Source organism: Fukomys damarensis, unplaced genomic scaffold, assembly GCF_012274545.1.
Source record: "Fukomys damarensis isolate Sample0158 unplaced genomic scaffold, DMR_v1.0_HiC HiC_scaffold_29, whole genome shotgun sequence".
NCBI lineage: Eukaryota > Metazoa > Chordata > Mammalia > Rodentia > Bathyergidae > Fukomys > Fukomys damarensis.
Window position 1 is genome coordinate 22,256,367 of NW_022900941.1, and position 21,195 is coordinate 22,277,561.

The 21,195-nt window shown below is 33.4% G+C and overlaps 1 protein-coding gene across 1 annotated transcript in view; it reads right to left on the bottom strand.

Annotated features, from left to right (window-relative positions):
- The window catches only part of Lrp1b (LDL receptor related protein 1B), a 1,779,190-nt gene that overhangs the window by 62,308 nt on the left and 1,695,687 nt on the right, over nt 1-21,195 (bottom strand). Inside the window, exons 83-84 of the mRNA XM_033757153.1 lie at nt 17,068-17,232; nt 4,054-4,215 (exon numbers count right to left, since the gene is read on the bottom strand). Of these exons, the coding sequence (XP_033613044.1) occupies nt 4,054-4,215; nt 17,068-17,232 (327 nt within the window). The remainder of the gene's footprint in view (nt 1-4,053; nt 4,216-17,067; nt 17,233-21,195) is intronic.

Sequence of the window (21,195 nt, forward strand, 5' to 3'; positions counted from 1 at the left end):
ACTAGGAATTCTTGCTTCAGAAAAATTTGCTTGTTTGTGGGTTTGTTTTTTTTGAGACAGGGTCTCACTATGTAGTTGAGACTGAACTGGAACTCACTATGTAGTCCAGGCTGGTCTCGAACTCACAGCGATCCGCCTGCCTCAGCCTCCTACGTGCCGGGATTACAGGCGTGCACCACCACGTGTGGCTCAGAAAAAATTTTGAACAACTTCCTTAAAGCTTACTTAAAGTTAATTTTGCCATTATTTGACTTGTCTCTCCTTCCTGCGCTGATGTATTTAAAATTAATTTGCATTTCAGACGTCAGGATTTCATATTGCTATTAGAATTGAGAAATTATTTTGCTCAGCACAACTAAGAGCTGATGCTTTACTCGCACTAATTAGGCAACGCAATGAACCACCATGTCATTCCTTCACGTACAGGCCGAAGATGGCATGTGTGCTAGATAAAATTCTGGCAGAACACCAGGTCCACTGAACCTTGCTGCATGTAACAGATCTTAAATCTGTTACACTGTAGGATTTGTCGTTTTAATGACACTGTCCACAGACTCATTATACTTCCAAAGACAGCATCACTTTCCTGTTAGAATGTTTGTTGACATCTTGATCAACAACTCCTTGGGTCCAATTCTGATGATAACATTGCTGCTTCAGGACCTAGAGCAAGTTATTTAACCTCTGTCTAAAGACTAATTGGTTAATTTTAATAAGTGTTTTATGTTAAAATGTGAGAAGAGCTCTGACTGCTAATAGTGATAAAAAATTATAATGCCAATTATAATGCCAGCTTTTATAACGCATTGACCTACCTCAGATTGTGGTTCTATTAAGTTGCTAATTAAAATACAAGTTAATTCAATGTATTATTTGCAAGAATACAAATTTCTATATTTTTTTAAAGTTAGCTCCAAGAGAATTATGAATCCACGTTATTTCATTTAAAAATAATAAAAAAAGAAGAGTCTGATATTCTACAGTAATGTACCAATTGAAAATCAAGAGGAGAAAAGGAGTAAACACTAGTTTAAAAAGGAGCACACACCATATTATATGTTTTTGTACATTCGAGTAACTGTCCTCTCATTAATTTTTTCAATCTACTTTTATTTATTTATTTATTTATCTCTGTGACTGTTCACTGGTTTAGTGTTTGTTATTCAAGAAGTGCTATTGGTTAAATGTGGTTTCAAAGAGGTACCAGGCAAATATGATGATTATACACACGTGGCAAACAAATAAAGTAATAACAATCATAGTCAGAAGAAATGAATAAAAGCAGTTAGTTAGAAACTCAGAAGAGCTTAATTCAAAAAGACAGTACACGAACAACTTAGAAAAAGAAGCTTTCATTTTCATAATGAGGAGATACCAGTGTGATCGTACTAGAACAAAAAGAAGGTTTCAAGCTAAGGATGAATAGTAAAGAAGGTCTTAATTAGTTTGGATAATATCTGGTAGTGTCCTTTATTTGCATTGAAGACATTAGGGTGTGTGATGATGGCAAAACAAAGGAAGGAAGGAAGGAGTGAGGGAGGGAGGGAGGGAAGAAAAACACCAAGTTAGTAGAAGGAAGTTGTGTTGGAATCTTCTGCTATGGTGAAAGGAGAGAGATAACAGGCATAGAGAAGTGAGCTCCATGTAAAGATTCATTAAGTGTAATTAGCGTATTTTTGTTCATAGATTGCTGTCCTGTGATACACAGCATTTAAAAGACAAGTTAGAGAAGCCACGTGAAAAGGGACATTTGACTCAGAGCACTGGCATCTATACCTTTCACAATGACATGAGAGGCTGGCCTCATATAAGAAGAATTAACTTTTGGAAAGAAAATAATAGGTTAAAATTAATTATTTTCTTGCGGTAGTAGAAATGGTAATACTGTAATATTAGTGGCAAGGTCTTTAGTCTTATACTTGAGTCTCACATAAGTCAGGATATGTAGCTGAATTCTGTGATGTTCTAAGTATTTCCCACAATGACCAGAGAACAAGGCCACTCTCTGTGAAGTTCTCAGTAATATCAAATGATGTACAGATCAAAGTGTTTGTCACTTTTAGAAGCACGATCCCTCAAGCTGGACTGGATTTGAAACTTGGTTATAATCATTAACTGCTTGGGATGTCCAGAAGGCTATTTATGCCTTGTTGATATTTTTTTCTATAATTAAGAATAAAAACAATGCCTAATTCATTAACCAAGATTAAATACCTTCATAGAATTAATGAAATGAAATAATGTAATTATTAATGTACTTAGATGTTAAGAGATCTCAAGATGATTCAGATGGAAAACAATTGTTATTATGGATAAAATTTACAGCTATGACATTTCTTTGGAGAACAGATACTAAGGGAAAAGTGAGAAAGCATGCACATCATTTAGTAATAATTCATACCAGAGATTCTGGTGGTTTACATGAGGACAGTAAGAATAGGGATAGTGAGAGGAATTATAATTCTGGGTGTATTTTATTTTATTTTTATTATTTAATTTGTTTTTGGTAATGTGGATCAAACTCAGGACCTTGAGCTTGCAAGGCAGGCGGCAGATCCACCCAGCTAAATCCCCGACTCTCTGGGTGTATTTTAAAAGTAAGCACATGATGTGGAAAGGAGAGAAACATCAAGAAACATTCCATTAACGAGGTAGGAAAGACTGTGGTAGAAGAAATGTGTTGTGAGAATATTAGGTTAATGTACAGTTAATTTAATCTGTCACAGAGAAAAAAAGAATCTTAGAATCAAAAGACAAATTTTTAAATGAAAATGCAAATTCGGCATAATTTGGATACTACTAAAACATTTCAAGTCTGTGAAATCATCTAGGCAGTGATTGTCAATGGTTTCATATCTAAAATAACTTTTATGGAAGAAGTGATGGATTGCTCAAACAGATGTAAAATAGGAATTAAGAATTTATCACTGACTTTAGCAAGAATGCAAGCAAAATTAATTCACTTGACTTTCATTAAAGTCATCAGCATGATAAATACAAAGGTTGAGAGAAGCAGATTCAACAGAAAAATAAAAATAGATGAATTATAGAAAATAACATTTTTAAGTAATGCTATTTTTTTTTTTTTTTTTTTTTTTTTTGTGTTTGGTACCGGGTATTGAACTCTGCTCCTTGCACTTGCAAGGCAGGCCACAGAACCGCTGAGCTAAATCCCCGGCGCCAATGTTACTTTTAAATAAAAGAAAGAAGAAGACAGCACAGGGAAATCAGATGGTAACTAGAGAGTGCCATGAGCACAAGGGAAGATTATCTCAGAAAGGATGACAGGGAAGGAAAATACTTAATGAAGCAGAAGTGGTGGGGACAAACTGAAAGAGACCAGCTCCTGAATGGGTCATGAAGAACTGGACAGAGCAAGGGTTCCTAGTAACATGAAGAAGACTAGTTAGTGTATTGGTACCGGATCCAGTATGTTGGAGAACTTGATGGCAGGAGGTCTCTTTATGTTCTATTCATTTTATCAGTGTCGGCGAACACATAAGGTTGGAGATAAAGTAGGTATTGGAAGGTTGAGGAGGAAGGAGAAGGCGGGACATCGGCATTTAGAAGAAGAGAATCAATGCATTAAAACTATGTAAAAACTGTAGTGATGCCTATCTGAGATTAGTTTCAAAAGTTCAAATGAGATCAGTAGGAAAAAGTATGCATTTTTCTTAGTTGCATTAATCAAGGGGGGGGGCAGATCAGGAGAGATAAAACTCTAAGTCCAACAACAGTGGTAATGGTTTTGCAGCAAAGTGTGATGAGAGACAGAGAAGAGGAGCTGAGTTACATACGAGGAAATGATCGGTAAAACGGCTATGGAGTCCAAGCTGGGGAAGAAGAAGGAAAAAAATCTTCAAGAAAAGGACGAGGAGCAATGTAAATAATCAGAGTATAAGTGGCCAATGTAAATATTGGAATATACGAGGAAATGACCTGAAAAAATAGAAGGTTTTTGAAATGAAGACAATGGGGGGAATAAAGAGAAGGCCACTTAACGTAATCATCCAAACATGCTACAGATTGGCTCTGGAAGTCGCATCCACTTACGGTGCTGACATCTGTCTCCAGTGTATTCGGCTTGGCAATGGCAGTAAGGCTGGTTCCCAACAGTCACAATGCAGGTCCCTCCATTTTGACAAAATTCCTCACAGACTGTCTTACCACAGTTGTGCCCCGTAAACCCCAGTGCACAGCTGCAGGTGGGTCTCCCTATTGGGGAAAAAGGGAAGAAGAGATAAATTTTTAGATGTAAATGTTCGCGTTCATGAAATTGTTGCTGCATAAGAACTGGGAAACCAGGTTTCTGTCCAAAATCTGTCCTGTGATTTTAGGCATTAATAGGATTTCTCTGGTTCTCGATGTCCACATATGTCTTAGGAAGCCTAGAAGACATGTAAAAGTTAATTGTCAAAGACTCAGAAGTCATTTTAGGAATAATTATGTTTATATGCACAGATTACGTGTTCATATCATTTTTGGACTTCTCTTTCATGGCCATTTTGCCTTTCCAATTATGTCCTGTCACTTATGGTGACACAATTTTTATTTTCCTTAGAATATAAAATATAGATAATCATGTTTCTCCATGGTCCATCACCATGTGCTAAGTACTGTTAACTACATAAAACCTTGGTTTACACATATTATAAGTAATTACTTTTATAAGTTTAAAATAGGACATACGATTGAAAATAAAGTATGTACTCCATATAGGATTAAATTTATAAATATCAGCTACTTGATTTAAACACATATTTTTTAAATATCTGAGCACTGTTTTATTTTCGCATTTATTCATAAGAAAGGATTGTTACTTGTAGTCTAGTTAATAATAAGATGATTTAGAAAAATAACACGGATAAGACAAAACTTTGATGAATTATCTTTGAATGAGTTTTTTTTTTTTTACGTTCTGTACGACGTAATATCAGAGTGAAAAGGAACAATCCTTTTAGGCATTTTGAGCATAACACAGTAAATCGTCATATTAGTAATGAATCTCTACCTGCCCTACCCGTGCAGGACTGAGTAGAAAGCGGACTATGCCACGAGATCTGTAAGAGGGGAGAAGGACATACGGGCACGGAGAAAGAGTGAACACAGAGTTGGGAAACATGTTAGAAAAAACATAAAAGACAGTAAGAAGCTACATCAATTATAAGTCCAACGAATTTGGTTATAGGTCACAATTAACATTTTTATAGATCTCAGTAATGTTACTCAGTTGACTGACATTAGAAAAATATCCGTGCTGTCCTCTCACCTTCGCTAACCGGAATGAGCAGCGAAATGCATGACTGTTAGATCACGAAGACTTTGATAGGAAAAACTATTTTTCTCTCTTGCTACAGATTCTACATTGAAGGACAAGTTTACATGTTATGAGAAGTTCTGTTAAGTTAATAAAAGACTTTCAAACAAGATTCACTTGCATTTCCTGGAGAAGCAACAAATTAAAGCAATACAATGTGTTCATTAATTTTACTGTAATGCTTAAAAAATGCTGAAAACTGTGACTAAAATAAACAGTAAGATACATTTTATGGTAAGTAGCACTGCTCTAAAATTTATTATTTATAAATGTTATTACTTTGGTGGCTAGTAGGTACCCATTAATAATCAGAGAAATGAAATTTTACATGAGTTAAAATCTGAATAACCATTATTTCTGTTTCCCAGAAAACTGCTAACTAAATTTTACCTACTTTGTTTTCCCTTTCATTTGCAACAAGTTTTTCTATTTGTTGTTGACATGGAAACAAAGTGACTTCTATAACACTTTAGTGGGTGAAAAATAAAGACACAAAGGAGAACACATAGTGGTATGAGATCATTTTGCAATGTGGTTCCTGTGGAAAACAAGAGTGCAGAATAAAATAATTAGTTTTTGTTTCTCAGTAAGAACTCATGAACAACTGACAGAGAAATGGAGAGTAAACAGTAACACAAATTAACCTGAGCTAAATTTGAAACAAATAGTGTGCAACATGCAGAGGAAATCAAAGTGTAATTCAAAAAAACATTAGAAAAAAATCATAGAGAGGTAGGCTGTAAATACTGCCAATTCAAGTTTTTCTATATTGATTTTTAAGTTTATTCTTTTTCAAAAAATTAGGAGTGAAAAAACAAAACAAAACTGAGAATGGTTAAAGAGATCAATGGAACCCAGCAGGATACTTGAAAATTCCTTCATCCCAGTCACTCAGAGAAATGGCAGGAGACTTTCTGTGCTTTCATCTAATCTGCAGCTGTTCTAGAGCCAGAGAAGAGTGACCAGGTTGTCCCCCGCTAGCATACGGTGAATGTCATTTGGATTCCAGCTGAATTATTTTTCAAAAGCTCTTCTTTTTCTTCCTCTGAAAAAAACATTCACTTTTGACAAGGAGAAATCTTCATATTCAGGGTAATGTTATGTAATCAAAGGCCTTATTGTAACAAAGCAGTTCTTCTGTTTGCTGATGGGAAAAGAACCATCTGTTGCAGAGTTGTATAATGGGTTCCATATAACATTTTTAATAATCTTTATGGTTGCACTCTAACCATTTTATTGGGTTCGTTTATAAAGTTTTTTTTTTAATTTTTTTAGGTAGCAGAATATTTTGATATTCGACAAGGAAACAACAATGTCAGAATGAATAAAGTATGAATTTATAGCAGCGATATATCCACGGAGCTGAGGAGTTGGCAGCCAACAAGGAGAACGCAATCTGAAAAAACATCAACTGACCAGACAAAGGAGTGGGAGAACCTATTTCTTGAGCACCCTTAGACAAACATTAAAAGTGTGGGTGGTCAGACTGCCTGAATTCATAGAATACTTTTGTCAAATATTGGTGGTAGAACCATAAACAGATATTATCTCTCTGCTTGTTTCCTGTTGTTTAGGATTGAAATAATAATAGTTGTGTCCTAGGTAGTTGTTCTTTAGAATCATAAAGAATAAAAGTGCATGGGACAGGCATTTAGCTCAGTGGTTCTGCCACCTGCCTAACAAGTGCAAAGTCCAGAGTTTGATTGCTGATACAAAAAAAAAAAAAGAGAAAGAATAAATGTGCAAAGGATTTCTATCACACTCAAGTACATTTTAGTGCATAGTACTATAAAATGATATCCAACATTTTAGCTATGACTTATTTCCATGTTTATATTTAGAAAGGCACTCTTGTTGTTTATAAAAAGTATTCTAAATTTTTAATGAATTCCATATTTTATCTCCTTTATTTAATGTAATATGAAAATGAAATTTATTTTTATGGTAGTGTTGAGATTGAGCTGTAACTCTCCATCAGCTTTACCCTCAGACCCTTTTGAAGGATGAATCATTTTCCTCTCCTAAGTTTCTAGATGTGCTTAAGAGGAAAGAAAAAAATATATACAGAAACGTCCTTAAAGAAAACAAACATATTTGCTAAATCCATCCTTTTGTACAACTGCAACATTTGATACATCCTTGATTTCTTCAAAAGGAAGCTAATTACACTTACTGCTTCCAATTTCACTAACATAAGACAAAGTAAAATATTCAGGCTCAGTACCCCATTTCAATCCCTCACTAGGGTGACATTATGTATTTTAATATATAAAATAATGTATTTGAATATATTGCTTCTGCTTGGGTTCTCTGAAGAAGCCATTTCCCTCAGTATGAATATGCTGTTCATATAAAGTAATTCAAATTCCCTGTGTTAGGAATACTCAAAAATTGTGCTGTCATCTCCTGAACATTCATGTATTCTTTCAAAACTTCCCTCTGGTCTATTCACTGCTACATCTACTGCCTTGTCAAGTACTATCCTCTTTAATGTTTCTCCACAATTTGATGTTTACTAAAATTTTAAGTTCTCTCTCACTTTGTCATCCAAGACACTAGCCTTGTTAATTTCCTTATCTTTTCACTGGCTGATTTTTTTTTTGTAATTTCCTTTATATTTTCTCTATATCTCAAAAATACGCTTCTGAATTTCTTTCTAGTGATATCACCTAACTTCACAGCTCCAATAATTAGTTATCTGGATGCTTCTGTCTCAATTTTATGACTCTGGGCTCATTTTCCTTCCTAAATTTCAAACCTTCACTTTTATTACCATATGAATACCTCTGACATCTCAGTAAATTTATAACACATCCCACCCTCCAAGAGAGAAAACTGTTTTTATAAATTTGACGTGCATCTGAAGTATACATGTTTTAACTACATTTTAGTTTGTCCTAGTGTTATGTTTACTCAAATTCAGATTTTTCCCTGTAGTGTACATAGCAACATTCCTTGCTAGGATAAACAAGGGGTGATCAAAATATATGGTGCACATGTAATTTCAAAAATATATTATTGTAAAAGACATACTACCATAAATCTTTTTCAATATACTCTTCCTTGTTTGACCACTCTTATTCCATCAATTTTGACACTTTCTGAAGAAGTCACAGGAATCTTTAGTATCCTTATCAAGTAAGATCAAAACTATGTTGAAGGTTGCTGCCAAGAACCACCCAACAGAAAGGCAGTCCCTGTAAACATTATGGTGTGTTCTCATCCACTTTACTCACCAGATGTGGCACCAGGTGACTTCTGTTTTTTTTTTTTTAAGTCAAAACAGTGATGAATGGTAATTGTTTCTAATCAAATAGAGATAGCCTTGACCATGCCCACTGCAGACACTAAGGAAAGTGGACTTCTGGAACTAATTTAGAAATAGCAAGCAGGATGGGGTAAGTGTACCTGAAGTCAGGGGGCATATTCTGCTGCAGATTAATTGCAAAGCATCTTGTAGTGTAAGAAGAGATCCACTCTCCCATTCAAGTGGGCATCACTTAGTCTGCTGAAGGACCAAGTGTAACAAAACGATAGAGGAAGGCTCAGCTATATTTCTTTTCGTACTGGGGATCGAACTCAGGTCCTTGCGCTTGCGAGGCAGGCCACCAAACTGCTGAGCTAAACCCCGGCCCTAATATTTCTTAAGGTGGAACATTAATTTCCTCCTGCCCTTAGATGTTGGAAGTCTTTGTTTTAGGCCTTTTGACCCCAAAGACTTACAAATGAATTTCTCCTTCCCCCTGACCTTGTGCTTAAACTTTTGTTCTCCAACTGGCAGTTACAGCTTTGGCTCCCTCACTTCCTAGATCACTGGACTTTGCTGAATTTTGCAACTGGCTTTTCTGATTATGCAGCTGCAGACTGCATGTGATGGAGATTCCCACGTGGCATGAGCACAGTTGCCGATTCCGGTAGGAAATCTCCTCGTATACCCACCTCTCCTCATATGTGTTTATAAATACATCTTCTATATCTCGGACTCTTTTCCTGTAAATCATCCTAAGACATATGTACATTAAAATGCAGACAATTGAAATTACTTTGACTATTCCTGCGCATAGATAATCAGAAGCTACAAGCTGACATTTTCTAAGGTCTTTCAGGAAGCAGTTACAACCATGAAACAAACTTCTAATAATCTATTATAATATCACTGTGTAATCAATGTTAAATGTTGTAAAGGTTTAACTAAAATCTATAATCACCTGTAATCGATAATATTTCTAAGGAACACAAATTGACAAAATTAAATAGTATATTGCTTGAAAAAATGAAAATGTCCTGAAATTACATAGAATTATTTTAATTTCAGTAGTACTACATGCCCCTCATATAGCAAAATTATTGTCTCAGTAAAAAATAACTGATTATAAAATACTGCACAGTTAATATTTAAAAGAAGTAATAAATTTGAGGTATTGTTAAATTGACTTTGGTACTATACAAACCTGGGGATGAAATCTTATTTGATATTTAGATAGAACAGCTTTAGTAAATTTAAATTCCCTCTATGCATCTCATTTGGTAAATAATGGTAGCTTTGCTAGCATGTATAGGTAAAACATGGTACAATGCCTGCCACAAGTACCAAAATTGGCAGCTTCTGTACCAGTAGTACTTTTGATACTAACATTACACATATAATTATACTTTAAATTATACTTTTTTAAATTTGATTGAATATGCCTTTCAAAGAAGCTCCAAGTGGAATTTTGACCCTCAATTTTTCTCTACTTTTATTGAGACATAATATGCCACAGAGAAAAAAATAATCCATTCACATATTTCAACTGAAGGTAATATCTATTTTAACAAATAACAATAAGAGAATCTTTTCTATTTTGTGGGTAGGTAAACATGAGATGCATAATGATTATCGTATGTCCCTGCAAAATAAGAATTTTTAAAAGTCCTATATGTAGGGGAAAGGTAATAAGGGAAAAGAAAAAAATATGACAAAATGAAAAAATGGAAATAAAGTGTTTGTGAATGGGGAGGGGAGGAGGGGGTGAAGGGAGGGCAGGGACAAGGGGAAAAATTCAGAACCAAGACCTGTCATGTAAAGGTACAAGATCCCAATAATGAATGTAACTGTACTGTACACCTAAAATGTACCAATAAAAAAAAGTCCTATATGTAACCTTTAGATATATTCATGGTCAGTAATTTCTCTAATGTGTATAGACAATGCAAAATTTCTGATTTTCAGTAATAATAGGCCATGTCTTAAGGGACTTACTTTATAATAGTAATCTTGGTTCTTAGTTTCTAGTCCCATTCTTCTCCTTCTTTTTTTTTTTTTTTTTAATACCAGAGCCCAAACTCAGATCCTTGAACTTGCAAAGCAGGCAATGGAACCGCTGAGCTAGATTCGGGCTCTAGTCCTGTTCTTTAATCACTGTAACTCACATCTTAAAGATGTATACATCATATCATTTTAAGGTAAACATCATTTTAAGATAAATATCATATAGTAAATAATATATATATATATATATGTATAAGGAATTTATAAGAGGTCTTTTTTCATTGACTATTGAAAATATAACAATCCGTATAATGAAGAAAGTAATTAGAATAAAATTTTCAAAATATGAGTAATGCTATGTTTGATGTAGCAATATTATGATTTTGCTAATAATTTTAGAGTAAACCTTTCTCAGTCATTCAGAATAATCAATATCAGCAATAATTCTTCCAAAAGCAACTTATTTTCATTTTTCAAGGTTTCATTTATATTTTGTGAGTACATATTTCTAATGTATAATAATTACATCATTTAGGGAAACTGGTGCATAAACGTATCACATCTCGATCAGTTCTACCCCCCTTCTCTACCTACTCTCTTCCTTCTTCCTCCTTCCTCCAATTCCTCTACCATCACCAGAGTCTAGAATAGACATAGAATTCTTAAAGCAATTGTCCAAAATAAAAGACCTAATCAAAAAATGAGCAATTGATCTATGTTTTCACTTGAATAATAAAACTATACTATGTTGCCATTTTCAGTAGCTTAATATTATATTGGGGGCCGTTTCTAAAAGCTGGAATTTTTAATTGTTTTTAAAATGTTGTTTATCACTACGATTTAATCAAGAGTAGGAAAAATGACCTCTCCTCTTAACATTAGATAAATACATTATGACATTTGCCTGGAAATGTGTGGCTGACTGCTGTAAAGGAATGCTAGCAGAACCTGTCACATCTGAACTTCATGAGTTAATGGCTGTTTCAAATGACTATGAGGTAGACATATGCTACTGATCATTATTGATCTACTTTTATTAAGTAAGGTTTTGCTTTCTTATTAAGTTTTCTATGTGAACCATGCCTCTTACTTCCTTTAACTTGGTCCTGGGTGAGGGAGACTCTGTTTATGACTTGTGATAAATAACTAGTTTTATATGGATATAGGCATAGTTTCATTCATTTAAGATGAGTAACTCATTGAGTGTAAATAACCATATTTATATACCCTTTGGCACATGTTTCGGAATATTTATGTTTAATATTCTTCTATGAAAACCAGATCTAAATGTGATATAATTCTTTTTTTTTCTTTTATTGGTACATTTTAGGTCTACAGTACAGTTACATTCATTATTGGGATCTTGTACCTTTACATGACAATCATGGCTCTCATTTATTCCCCTGGTCCATACCCTCCCTTCACCCCCATAATTCTTAAAACATGCTTATTATTTGAACAACAAATATATTCATGTCCCTTTACACAGAATAGAGATAATAAACTGAGAGACAAATCCCCACAGCATCATTGAGTTACTTACAAAACTGCAATAAGAAATTGTCTCCAGATAGCTTGTCCCTACTACTACTCTTCTTTGTGAAATTTGTAGTGAGTTCAGACATAGATCCCACATAATAAAAGTTCTGAATACTTTTAAAAATTGCTAGCTCTTTGATAAGAAAATTTGACTTTCTACTTTTTTTGCTTAACAGAACGATTTCCTGGACTACACGTGAGAGCCCATTTATACACAGTTTTACCAGAATGACTACAGCTGTCAAGTTGTTTACAGTATCAAAAAGATTAGAGCGAACTATTCAGCAAAGACTGACAAAGTAAGGCAAGAACTGTGGGCTTTATCGAATTATTTCCCAAGTAACGCTTAATATATCCTGACATATTTCAAGTTATAGGTCACAATCTATTTATACTTCTGGAAAGTTCATTTTCAGTCAGCATTGTACAAATGAAATTGAAGCATTTTCTTCTCTTCTGTGAATAAAAATAAGTTAACACAAGTCTTGTGACCTTAGTCTAGAAAATTATAAAACTGAATAATTTAGTATCCTCACACCATATCATCCAATGAACCAGTAACTGTGACTCATGATGCCAACAGGATAATTACAGAGAACGTTATATTTATTTTTTCATACATTTATTTATTTATTTTATTCATAGAGAACAAGTCTGGCACTCAAAAAAAAGTCAGTATATATTATCATGATGCTGAAAGTAATAAATAGTGTAATTTCAATTTATAGTAGTAATTATTATTTTCATTTTCATATAGTGATATCTATTAATTATGGGATATTTGAAGAATATAGAACTATAAAAAATGAAATATTTCTGATATAGACATTTTATGTGTATTTTTTCCTACAGAGTCCACAGTATTAGTAGATATATTGTTCTTTTTCTTTTTATGATAAAATGCAAACATTTTCAATATTATTAGTCTATGATCATGATTATATTTACATATGTTTATTTTTTATACATTGAGTAGCTTATATATTTACTATATGAATTCAGGGTTTTCCTCAATATTACATTATTTGTAAAACTATTGACATTCTCACTTCTATATTTTCTTATTATTTTTTGATCCCTGGGAGATATTTCTAATAGTGACCTTATTTAGGCAAAAAATATTGATACTTTTTAAAATTGTTATTCAATTTTTCAAAGTTGCTGGCTGCAAGGTTTGTTCCCTTAATATCTTTTTTAAGAACTCATTTGAGAATGCTGATTTTATTCACATCTGACTCAAAATAGGCTTTTTACTTCCTACTTTTCGAACTTCAAAGGAGTCAGAGTCTTGTCTTTCCCCATTTTCTCATTATGCTTTGATTTTTTTCTACTTGATTTTCAGAGTTGCATATTCTGAATTTATGTACATGTTAAATTATATGCTACTGTTTGTTTTTAATTTGACCTCACTAGTTATTTCCTTGCTTTCTTAAAAATGGAGTCCTAGGGCCAGGAATTTAGCTCAATGGTTCAGCCACCTGCCTTGCAAGTGCAAGGATCCAAGTTTGATCCCCGATACTAAAAAAAAAAAAAAAAAAAAAAAAAAAAAAAAAAAAAAAAAAAAAAAAAAAAAAAAAAAAAAAAGGAGACCTAAATATTTGCTTTTGGTAATTCCTAAGTATAATTAATATCTATGTTTAGTAGCGAGAACACCAAACTTAACTTCCTGAAAAACAGTCCTCATTTTAATAAAAGTGAGAAAAAAGAAAAGTTGGGCAGTCTAAATGTAGGTTAATTCCTTAGAGAATTAGGTGGTTATATGTTTGCATGCAATGTAAATTGGTAACTTGAGAGCTTTCTGTCAGTGTGTTATGTCATCAGTTCCATGGTTCCCTGAGGTTTTACACAAGGTTTTTGAGCAAATCTACCATCGGATATGAGAAGTTGCTTGGACAAAAAGATCTTAATACAAAAAATGAAATTTTCTCCATCTACTCATCTCATAGTGTAAAAACCCATCTCACTGCAGATAGATTTTGATACTTTTCCTTTCCACAATGGGGGGCCTCTTTCATACTCCTGCTTTATTTCTGAGAATAACCATTCAGATCAAAAGTCCCCAGATGTGGAGGCACAGTGATCTCTGCTTTCTTCCTGTTGCTTTCACTTCAATTACCTAGTAAAAAGCACTGTGTTGCCTACTGTCCATAACTATACTGTCACCCCTTAACCTAGCCAGTTCTGCTTTTCCTTTCAAACTTTCCAAAGCAACATGTGCCTTCTCCTCTGCATAATTCTAAACATTGGGACAGGTAGTAGTTGAGTTTTTTGCCCAATATTTGCAATCCTTCTTGCTCAATTCCTCTAATACAACCTTATATGAAGCCCTGATTCACTTTGATACAAACATGAAAAATCTAAATGACAGACCTGCATGTGTAAGGAAAATATCAAACAGCCTGAATATACCTCAGAGTATAAATGTTCATAACATAGTACTTTCAAATAGAGTTTTTAATTAAATAACTATCTTGATACCTAGGATATATAAAACCTTTCCTAAACTATTTTGTTTTCAATAATACCATGTTTTATTCTGACTTGTATTATTTTTCCCAAGACAAATTTTACCTTAAACATATCTTTTGATAAAAAAGTCATAGAGATGAACTACACAGAACCTTGTTGATACACACAATGTCAAAACATTTCATTATGTTGCATCTTCTGTATGAACAGAGCTCATATATTTTATTTTTAGTTTTCATTATTTTTAAAAAAAGCCCCTAGGAATGAGAACTCATTCCTACATGCAAAATTTTAATTGCAGCTCTCAGATTTGTGCTTTTAATTATCTGGTGACATTTCCTTTGTTCAGTTATTATTGTTTTATTCAACTGTCATAAACTTATAAATTTTAATTAAGGCTGCCCCAGACCCTGTTATATAGTGTCCACATAGGAATTTACAAAAAGCTTAACTGTAAGTAAACCAACAATGGATAAATCCATGAAATGCCCACTGGGATTTGTTTAACAAATTAACATCTGTATGGAGATAATGAGGTTCTACAGTCTATAATACTAACAACATTTTTATACCACGTTTTTAAAAGTCAAAAATGCTTTGTAAATGACTTAATTAGATCACATATAATTAGTTATTATATTGTATAAGTAAAACTACATGGTCATATGTCAGGTAAAATCCATAGGAGACTTCATTTTTATTGTTAATCTGAAATGCGACTTTTCTGTACATATCACCTGTGGAAATGAAGATCTACATGTTTGGGTACATAAAGTAGATATACTATAGATTGTAGGGATATACCAAGGTAGGGAGAGATTATGTGAACATAAAATTGAAGTTGGGCTGTATCTATGTAGCACAATACAATTCAGGCTCCATTAACAGGACAGCAAATACAATATACAATCCAGGCTCCATTAACAGGACAACAAATCTTAGAGATTTGCTCCTGTAAATCCTTGGCAGGTGGAGCATGCAGCTATAGTTTGAAATATCAAATGAGTTACTTGACCAAAATATATCTAATATAAATATAAGTAAATCACCTGGCTATAACTGAGTGATTTATATTATTTTAATGAGAAACTGTTACTAATTAATTAAATCTTCTCATAACTAATTTGTCAAGAAGTGTTTTTCCCTAAGAGAAACAAAGTGCAAATCACACAAACATCTGTTGAATTTAAATTCTCATTGACCTATTCAGTAAAAGATCCAGCACTATAATATCTTCTACAGCAACAGAATAACCTTACTGCCTGGACTAGCTTCCCTTAAACAAAATAAAAATATGGATTTAGAATGCTAGTGCCTTTATATTTCAATCTCCTTGCTAAATATTATTTTCAGAATGTAGTGAAGTACTTAAAATATTTTGAATATAAATCATCAGTCAAAACTGTTTACAGACATAAAACTACCAAGATTTTACTAGTAGTTTTAAATCTAAAACAGCTTGGTTTTTCTGAACTCTCCTGAAAATTCTTCATGTGACTCCTTTAGTTGTCCTATGCTAAACACTTCAAAGAGAACCATAAGCAGCAGAGACAGTGAGAACTCTCAGTAAGACATAAATTAATCATGTAGGAAATATGAAGATCATGTAGACTGATTTTCCAACTGACTATATTTGCATTTGTGGTAGTAAAATCAAATGTGCATAGATTGCACTTTAATAGTTACATAATGTCACTGATACTGAATATTGGAATTTGCAAATTAGATTTTATTATGAATTTAGTTGTTTTTTTCTTATTGGAAGATATTTTAAATTTAATAAAAAACAGTAAGAAAATATGTTCAATGTTTACTTATGTGGCATAGTGAATACTTTTCCAAACATGTTTGTTGCATAAATTAATAACAATCTCAAGTACAGTATATATTAACTAGTAGCTGGGTATTTTCAAAGCAAATTATATATTATATTTTGCAATGCCTAAGTAGTAATAATTTTAGATATGAATCAGGATAGTTTAAGAAGTTTTTCTATATTTTGCTTATATTTAAAAGGAACCTAATTTTCTTTTTTTTCTCATTGAGTTTATTGGTACACTTTAGGTATACAGCACAGTTACATTCATCATTGGGGTCTTGTAACTTTACATGACTAATTTTCAATAACAATTGATTTCTATGTTTAGGGAAGCTATTGATGAAATGAAAGTCGCTGAATTTGGAATTACATAAAAGTTTTGGGAAACTGGCACTATCAATCATTGTGACCCAGGGTCAAAATATCTATTAGCCAAGAATTTATCAGCTTGTAGTGAACATTTCAGTGTCCATTACCATTGTTTAATTCTGTGACCTGAATAATGATATATTACATTGATAACAAATTCCTTTGCTTAGGCTGAAATATGAAGTTTAATGCAGGTTAATTTATTCATTATCAAAATATAAGGATTATATTTGTAACTGTTATTTTTTCACACAGAAGAAAATGAGCAAATGATCTGAATATACAATGACACTCCATATTTACCTAGAGCTGAAGGTGTACAAGTCCCTCCATTTTGGCAATAGTTGCTACAGTGGTTCACCTCACATCGCTCTCCTGAATAACTCGGCCAACAGTGACACCTCTCATGCCCCTTCTCATTTAAAACGCATCGTCCTCCATTTTCGCAAGTCAGTTTACAAGAATCGTCTGGTTGTAAGAGGAAATATACAGAAGAGCATATCACTCAGGGGATGTTTGCATAAAAATAAGCAAATATATTTAAATAATAGAATCTTAGTTTTTCATAAAATAACTACCCATACGTATACAAGTTTAATATAATTAAATACTAGCTTAAAACAGAGAAACAGATTCTAGTTGTCAAACGGTACATAGAAATATTAAATCAAATTTTTCTTTACCATGTTGTTATATATCTTAACAGATAACTAAACTGACTTTCTAAAATAATCTACTTTCCAAGCAAGAATTTTCTTTTATGGTATGGGTAAACATTGCCTATTGTTTAGTAGTTGAGATCAAATCAAGCCAGAAATATGTTTTTATAACATTTATATCTATCTATACACATGATTGCATCCTATGTTCTTCTAGTGTACATATATACATATTTATTATTACATATATTATAGAGAAATGCTTATAGTTTATGTTACAGGACCTATGCTATGTTTTTATTAGTACAGAGAAATAAATGTTCAAATGATGAGATAGTCTTTGAGGTCCAAACATATTAACCATAAAATAGTATCCCAAGTTATTTAAATTTAGTACGTAATGATGACAGAACAACATTAAAAGCACCTCCACAGGTAAAATACATTCCATATGTTTGTAATTAATTTGTCTACATTTTGACTGAGAATAAGAAACGACCTTTTAAGAAGATACCCAGAAGTGGAACAGCTGGGTCATATGGGACCTCTCATCCTAGATTTTGGAGGAATCTCCACAGTGATTTCCCAGGGGTTACCCCAGTCTGCACTCCCACCAACAGTGGAGAAAAATTCCTCTTTCCCCACAGCCCTGACAGTATTTGTTGCTGGTTGATGTCTTGATATTAGCCTTTCTTTCTGAAGTGAGATGTAATCACAGCATTGTTTTAATCTGCATCTCTTAGAATTAAAAGCGTCATACCAGAGAGGTATATGTGCAGCCATGTTTATAGCGATACAGTTAATAATGGCTAAATCTTGGAAACAGCCCAAATGCCTCTCAACTGATGAATGGACAAAGAAGATGCGGTTTTTCTATACAATGGAGTACTACTCAGCCATAAAGCAAGATAAAGGAGACATTAATAGCTAAATGGATGTACCTTGAAACTACACTCTTAAGTGAAACAAATTGGACACTCATGTATAAATATGCTTGAAAGTATCACTGAAATTGTCATTAGAACATCTTTTTCAACCTCAGTAAGTTCTTTGCCATTACTTAAGCTTCAGATTGGCATTACTAAGCTTTGAATTTGTAGTAGGAAATATCCACTTAAGAGGCAAGATATCTAAGATAAAGAAAATAATGGCAAAATAAAAACTCAGCTAAACCCTAATTCCACCTCTGACTGCACAACCAAGCTATCTGCATCTCAATTATTTCACAGGTAAATGTCTTTGAAAAAAATGCAACTTAATTTGGAATATTTGTAAATATTTAAAAGAATTTTCCAAACAAATTAAACTTCTAAAACCTTGTAAGTATTAAGGACCTAAGTATAGACGTTGACTTCAGCTCATATTTTCCATATCTAGAATTGTGGTGGATGAAGAGCTGAGATTCGGACCTACACTTTTTTTTTTTTCTAAATTTCAACAGTCACTTGAAGCAATTATTTGGTACATAATCAAGTAACATCTTTCAGCATCTTTTTTCTTCACTTCTACCAGTACACTGGGGGTAGAACTCAGATAACACAACATCTATAAATGTAGGTGAGCTCAGGAGGAACTGCATGAATGTCACAGTGATAGGACATGGATTAGAGAGTGATGGAAGGCATTGCAAGAGGTGAGCATTTTTGAAGAGGCAGCAGAGCATAAGAAAAATCAGTAGGGGCCAGGAATTTAGCTCAGTGGTTCTGCCACCTGCCTTGCAAGCTCAAGGTCCTGATTTCGATCCACAGTACAAAAAAAAAAAAAAAAAAATCATTAGATTTAGTAATTTCCTCCAATGGCAATGTAAAGACATTTAAGAGACAAAGAATCCTGAGGATGAATGTAATGAAAGTATGGAGATAATTAGGACTAAAGTTACCTTATGTAGGCTAGATAATCACTAAAATATAGTAGTGTAGGATGAACTAATGTGCAAATACTTTGCGGCTTAATAGTGAAGTAAAATCGGATTGGTGATGTATGAAGTCAGTTAGGGAAAATAAGGACAATTCCTCAGTTTCTATCCCAGACAACTAAGTAGGAACGCGAATAAAATACGAAATAGAGGGGTGATTCCACTCTGAACATTTTAAATTGGAGATGCCTATGCAAATGCATGTGGGAATCTTCAACAAAGAACTGAATGTAGGGCCAGGGATTTAGCTCAGTGGTTCTGCCTCTGGCCTCACAAGCGCAAGGACCTGAGTTTGATCCCCAGTACAGAAAAAAAAAAGAACTAAATACAGGGCAAAATTGTCCGTGATGTGCTACAATGCAGACATATTTACTTAAAGTTTATCAAAATATTTGTAATTCATTCACCCGAATATATCCTAATTGGGTCTTTGAATATGAAAAGTGAAGATATACAATGAAAGCTGAATGATCATTGTGAGGATTAGATATTCAAAATACATGTGTTTTGACTCATGGATACTTCTATAACATACTTTATTAATCATCAAAAATTTAAAAACATAACACTGCCTGATGAAATGGAGTTGAATTTCAGTCTTTCAAATGTTCTAGTTATAGTTGTACAATGAAGAAGCGTGCTGCTTTTGTTAGTAACTAAATCACCTTCAGGAACCAAGCTCCAGCAATGATAATCAACTACAGGAAACAGCAGGCAAACACTCCTCCAAGAGTGAGTAATATTGGAATTTCAAATTTCTTACCCGAAGATTAAAAATACTCAGTGTGCTCATCTTTTAACAATAGCAGCTAGAGAAAGAAGAGTCATTATAAAAAGCTGAAAACTTTAGTTATATCAAAACTTACATCAGAAAAAAATTAACTGGCATTCATCTACACTAATCAATACTTCCTAAAGTATACATATTTATATTTCTAATTGCAGTAGTTAAAAATGTCTATTACTAAGGCTTCTATAAGTACAGACCACTTTGAATATTTACGTGGGATGCTACATTGTAGGTGTCTGTGAAGGCATTGGGACTGGATGGGCGTGGAATACTGAACAAGTGGCAATTTTTCTACAAGAAAGTAATTCTTGATATTTTTGAGGTGTGCATATATGTTCCTGCATAGAGTACCTCCATGATCTAGTCAGAACAAGACAGTATTTGAAAATATGAATTCAATTCTCTGTCTCTCTTTCTTTTTTTAATTTTTTTGAGACAGGGTTTCATTATGCAGTTCAGGCTGGCCTTGAACTCACTGTGTAGCCCGGGCTGGCCTTGATCTCATGGCAATCCTCCTGCCTTAGGGATTATATGTCTGCACCTCAACACTGGGCCTCCTAATTTCCTCTCACAGTTAGATCCACCGCTACTGTGATTGGTTGCAGAATTAGTAAAGAAAAATGAGACAGGTGAATGACAGTGACAGCATCCTTTAAATAACTGACACTAATGGGTCCATTCAAAACAGTAACTGATTCACAGATACCTCTGTTAAGAGCTTTCCCACTTTGCCACAAACAATACAGTACAATACTGCTTTTCACACTCTATACATTAATGGAAATAAATGATTCAATATTTTCTTTGCCTACTGTTTTTCCATGTCTTTGCAAACATATTTTCTATGTAAAAAGTCCTTTTTCCTTAAACACATTTAAACTAAATCCATCCTGAACTTGTAATCCTGTTTAAATGTCGTATCCTATGAGGACTTCAAACGGATCCTGTAATAAAATAACCATTTGACTCCTTAGAAGTTTTAACTTTGTCTCTTCTGCCATTTTATCCACAATAAATATCAGTCACTGGTTTTCATAACACTTACCAGTTCTTCTTTTTAAACTCTG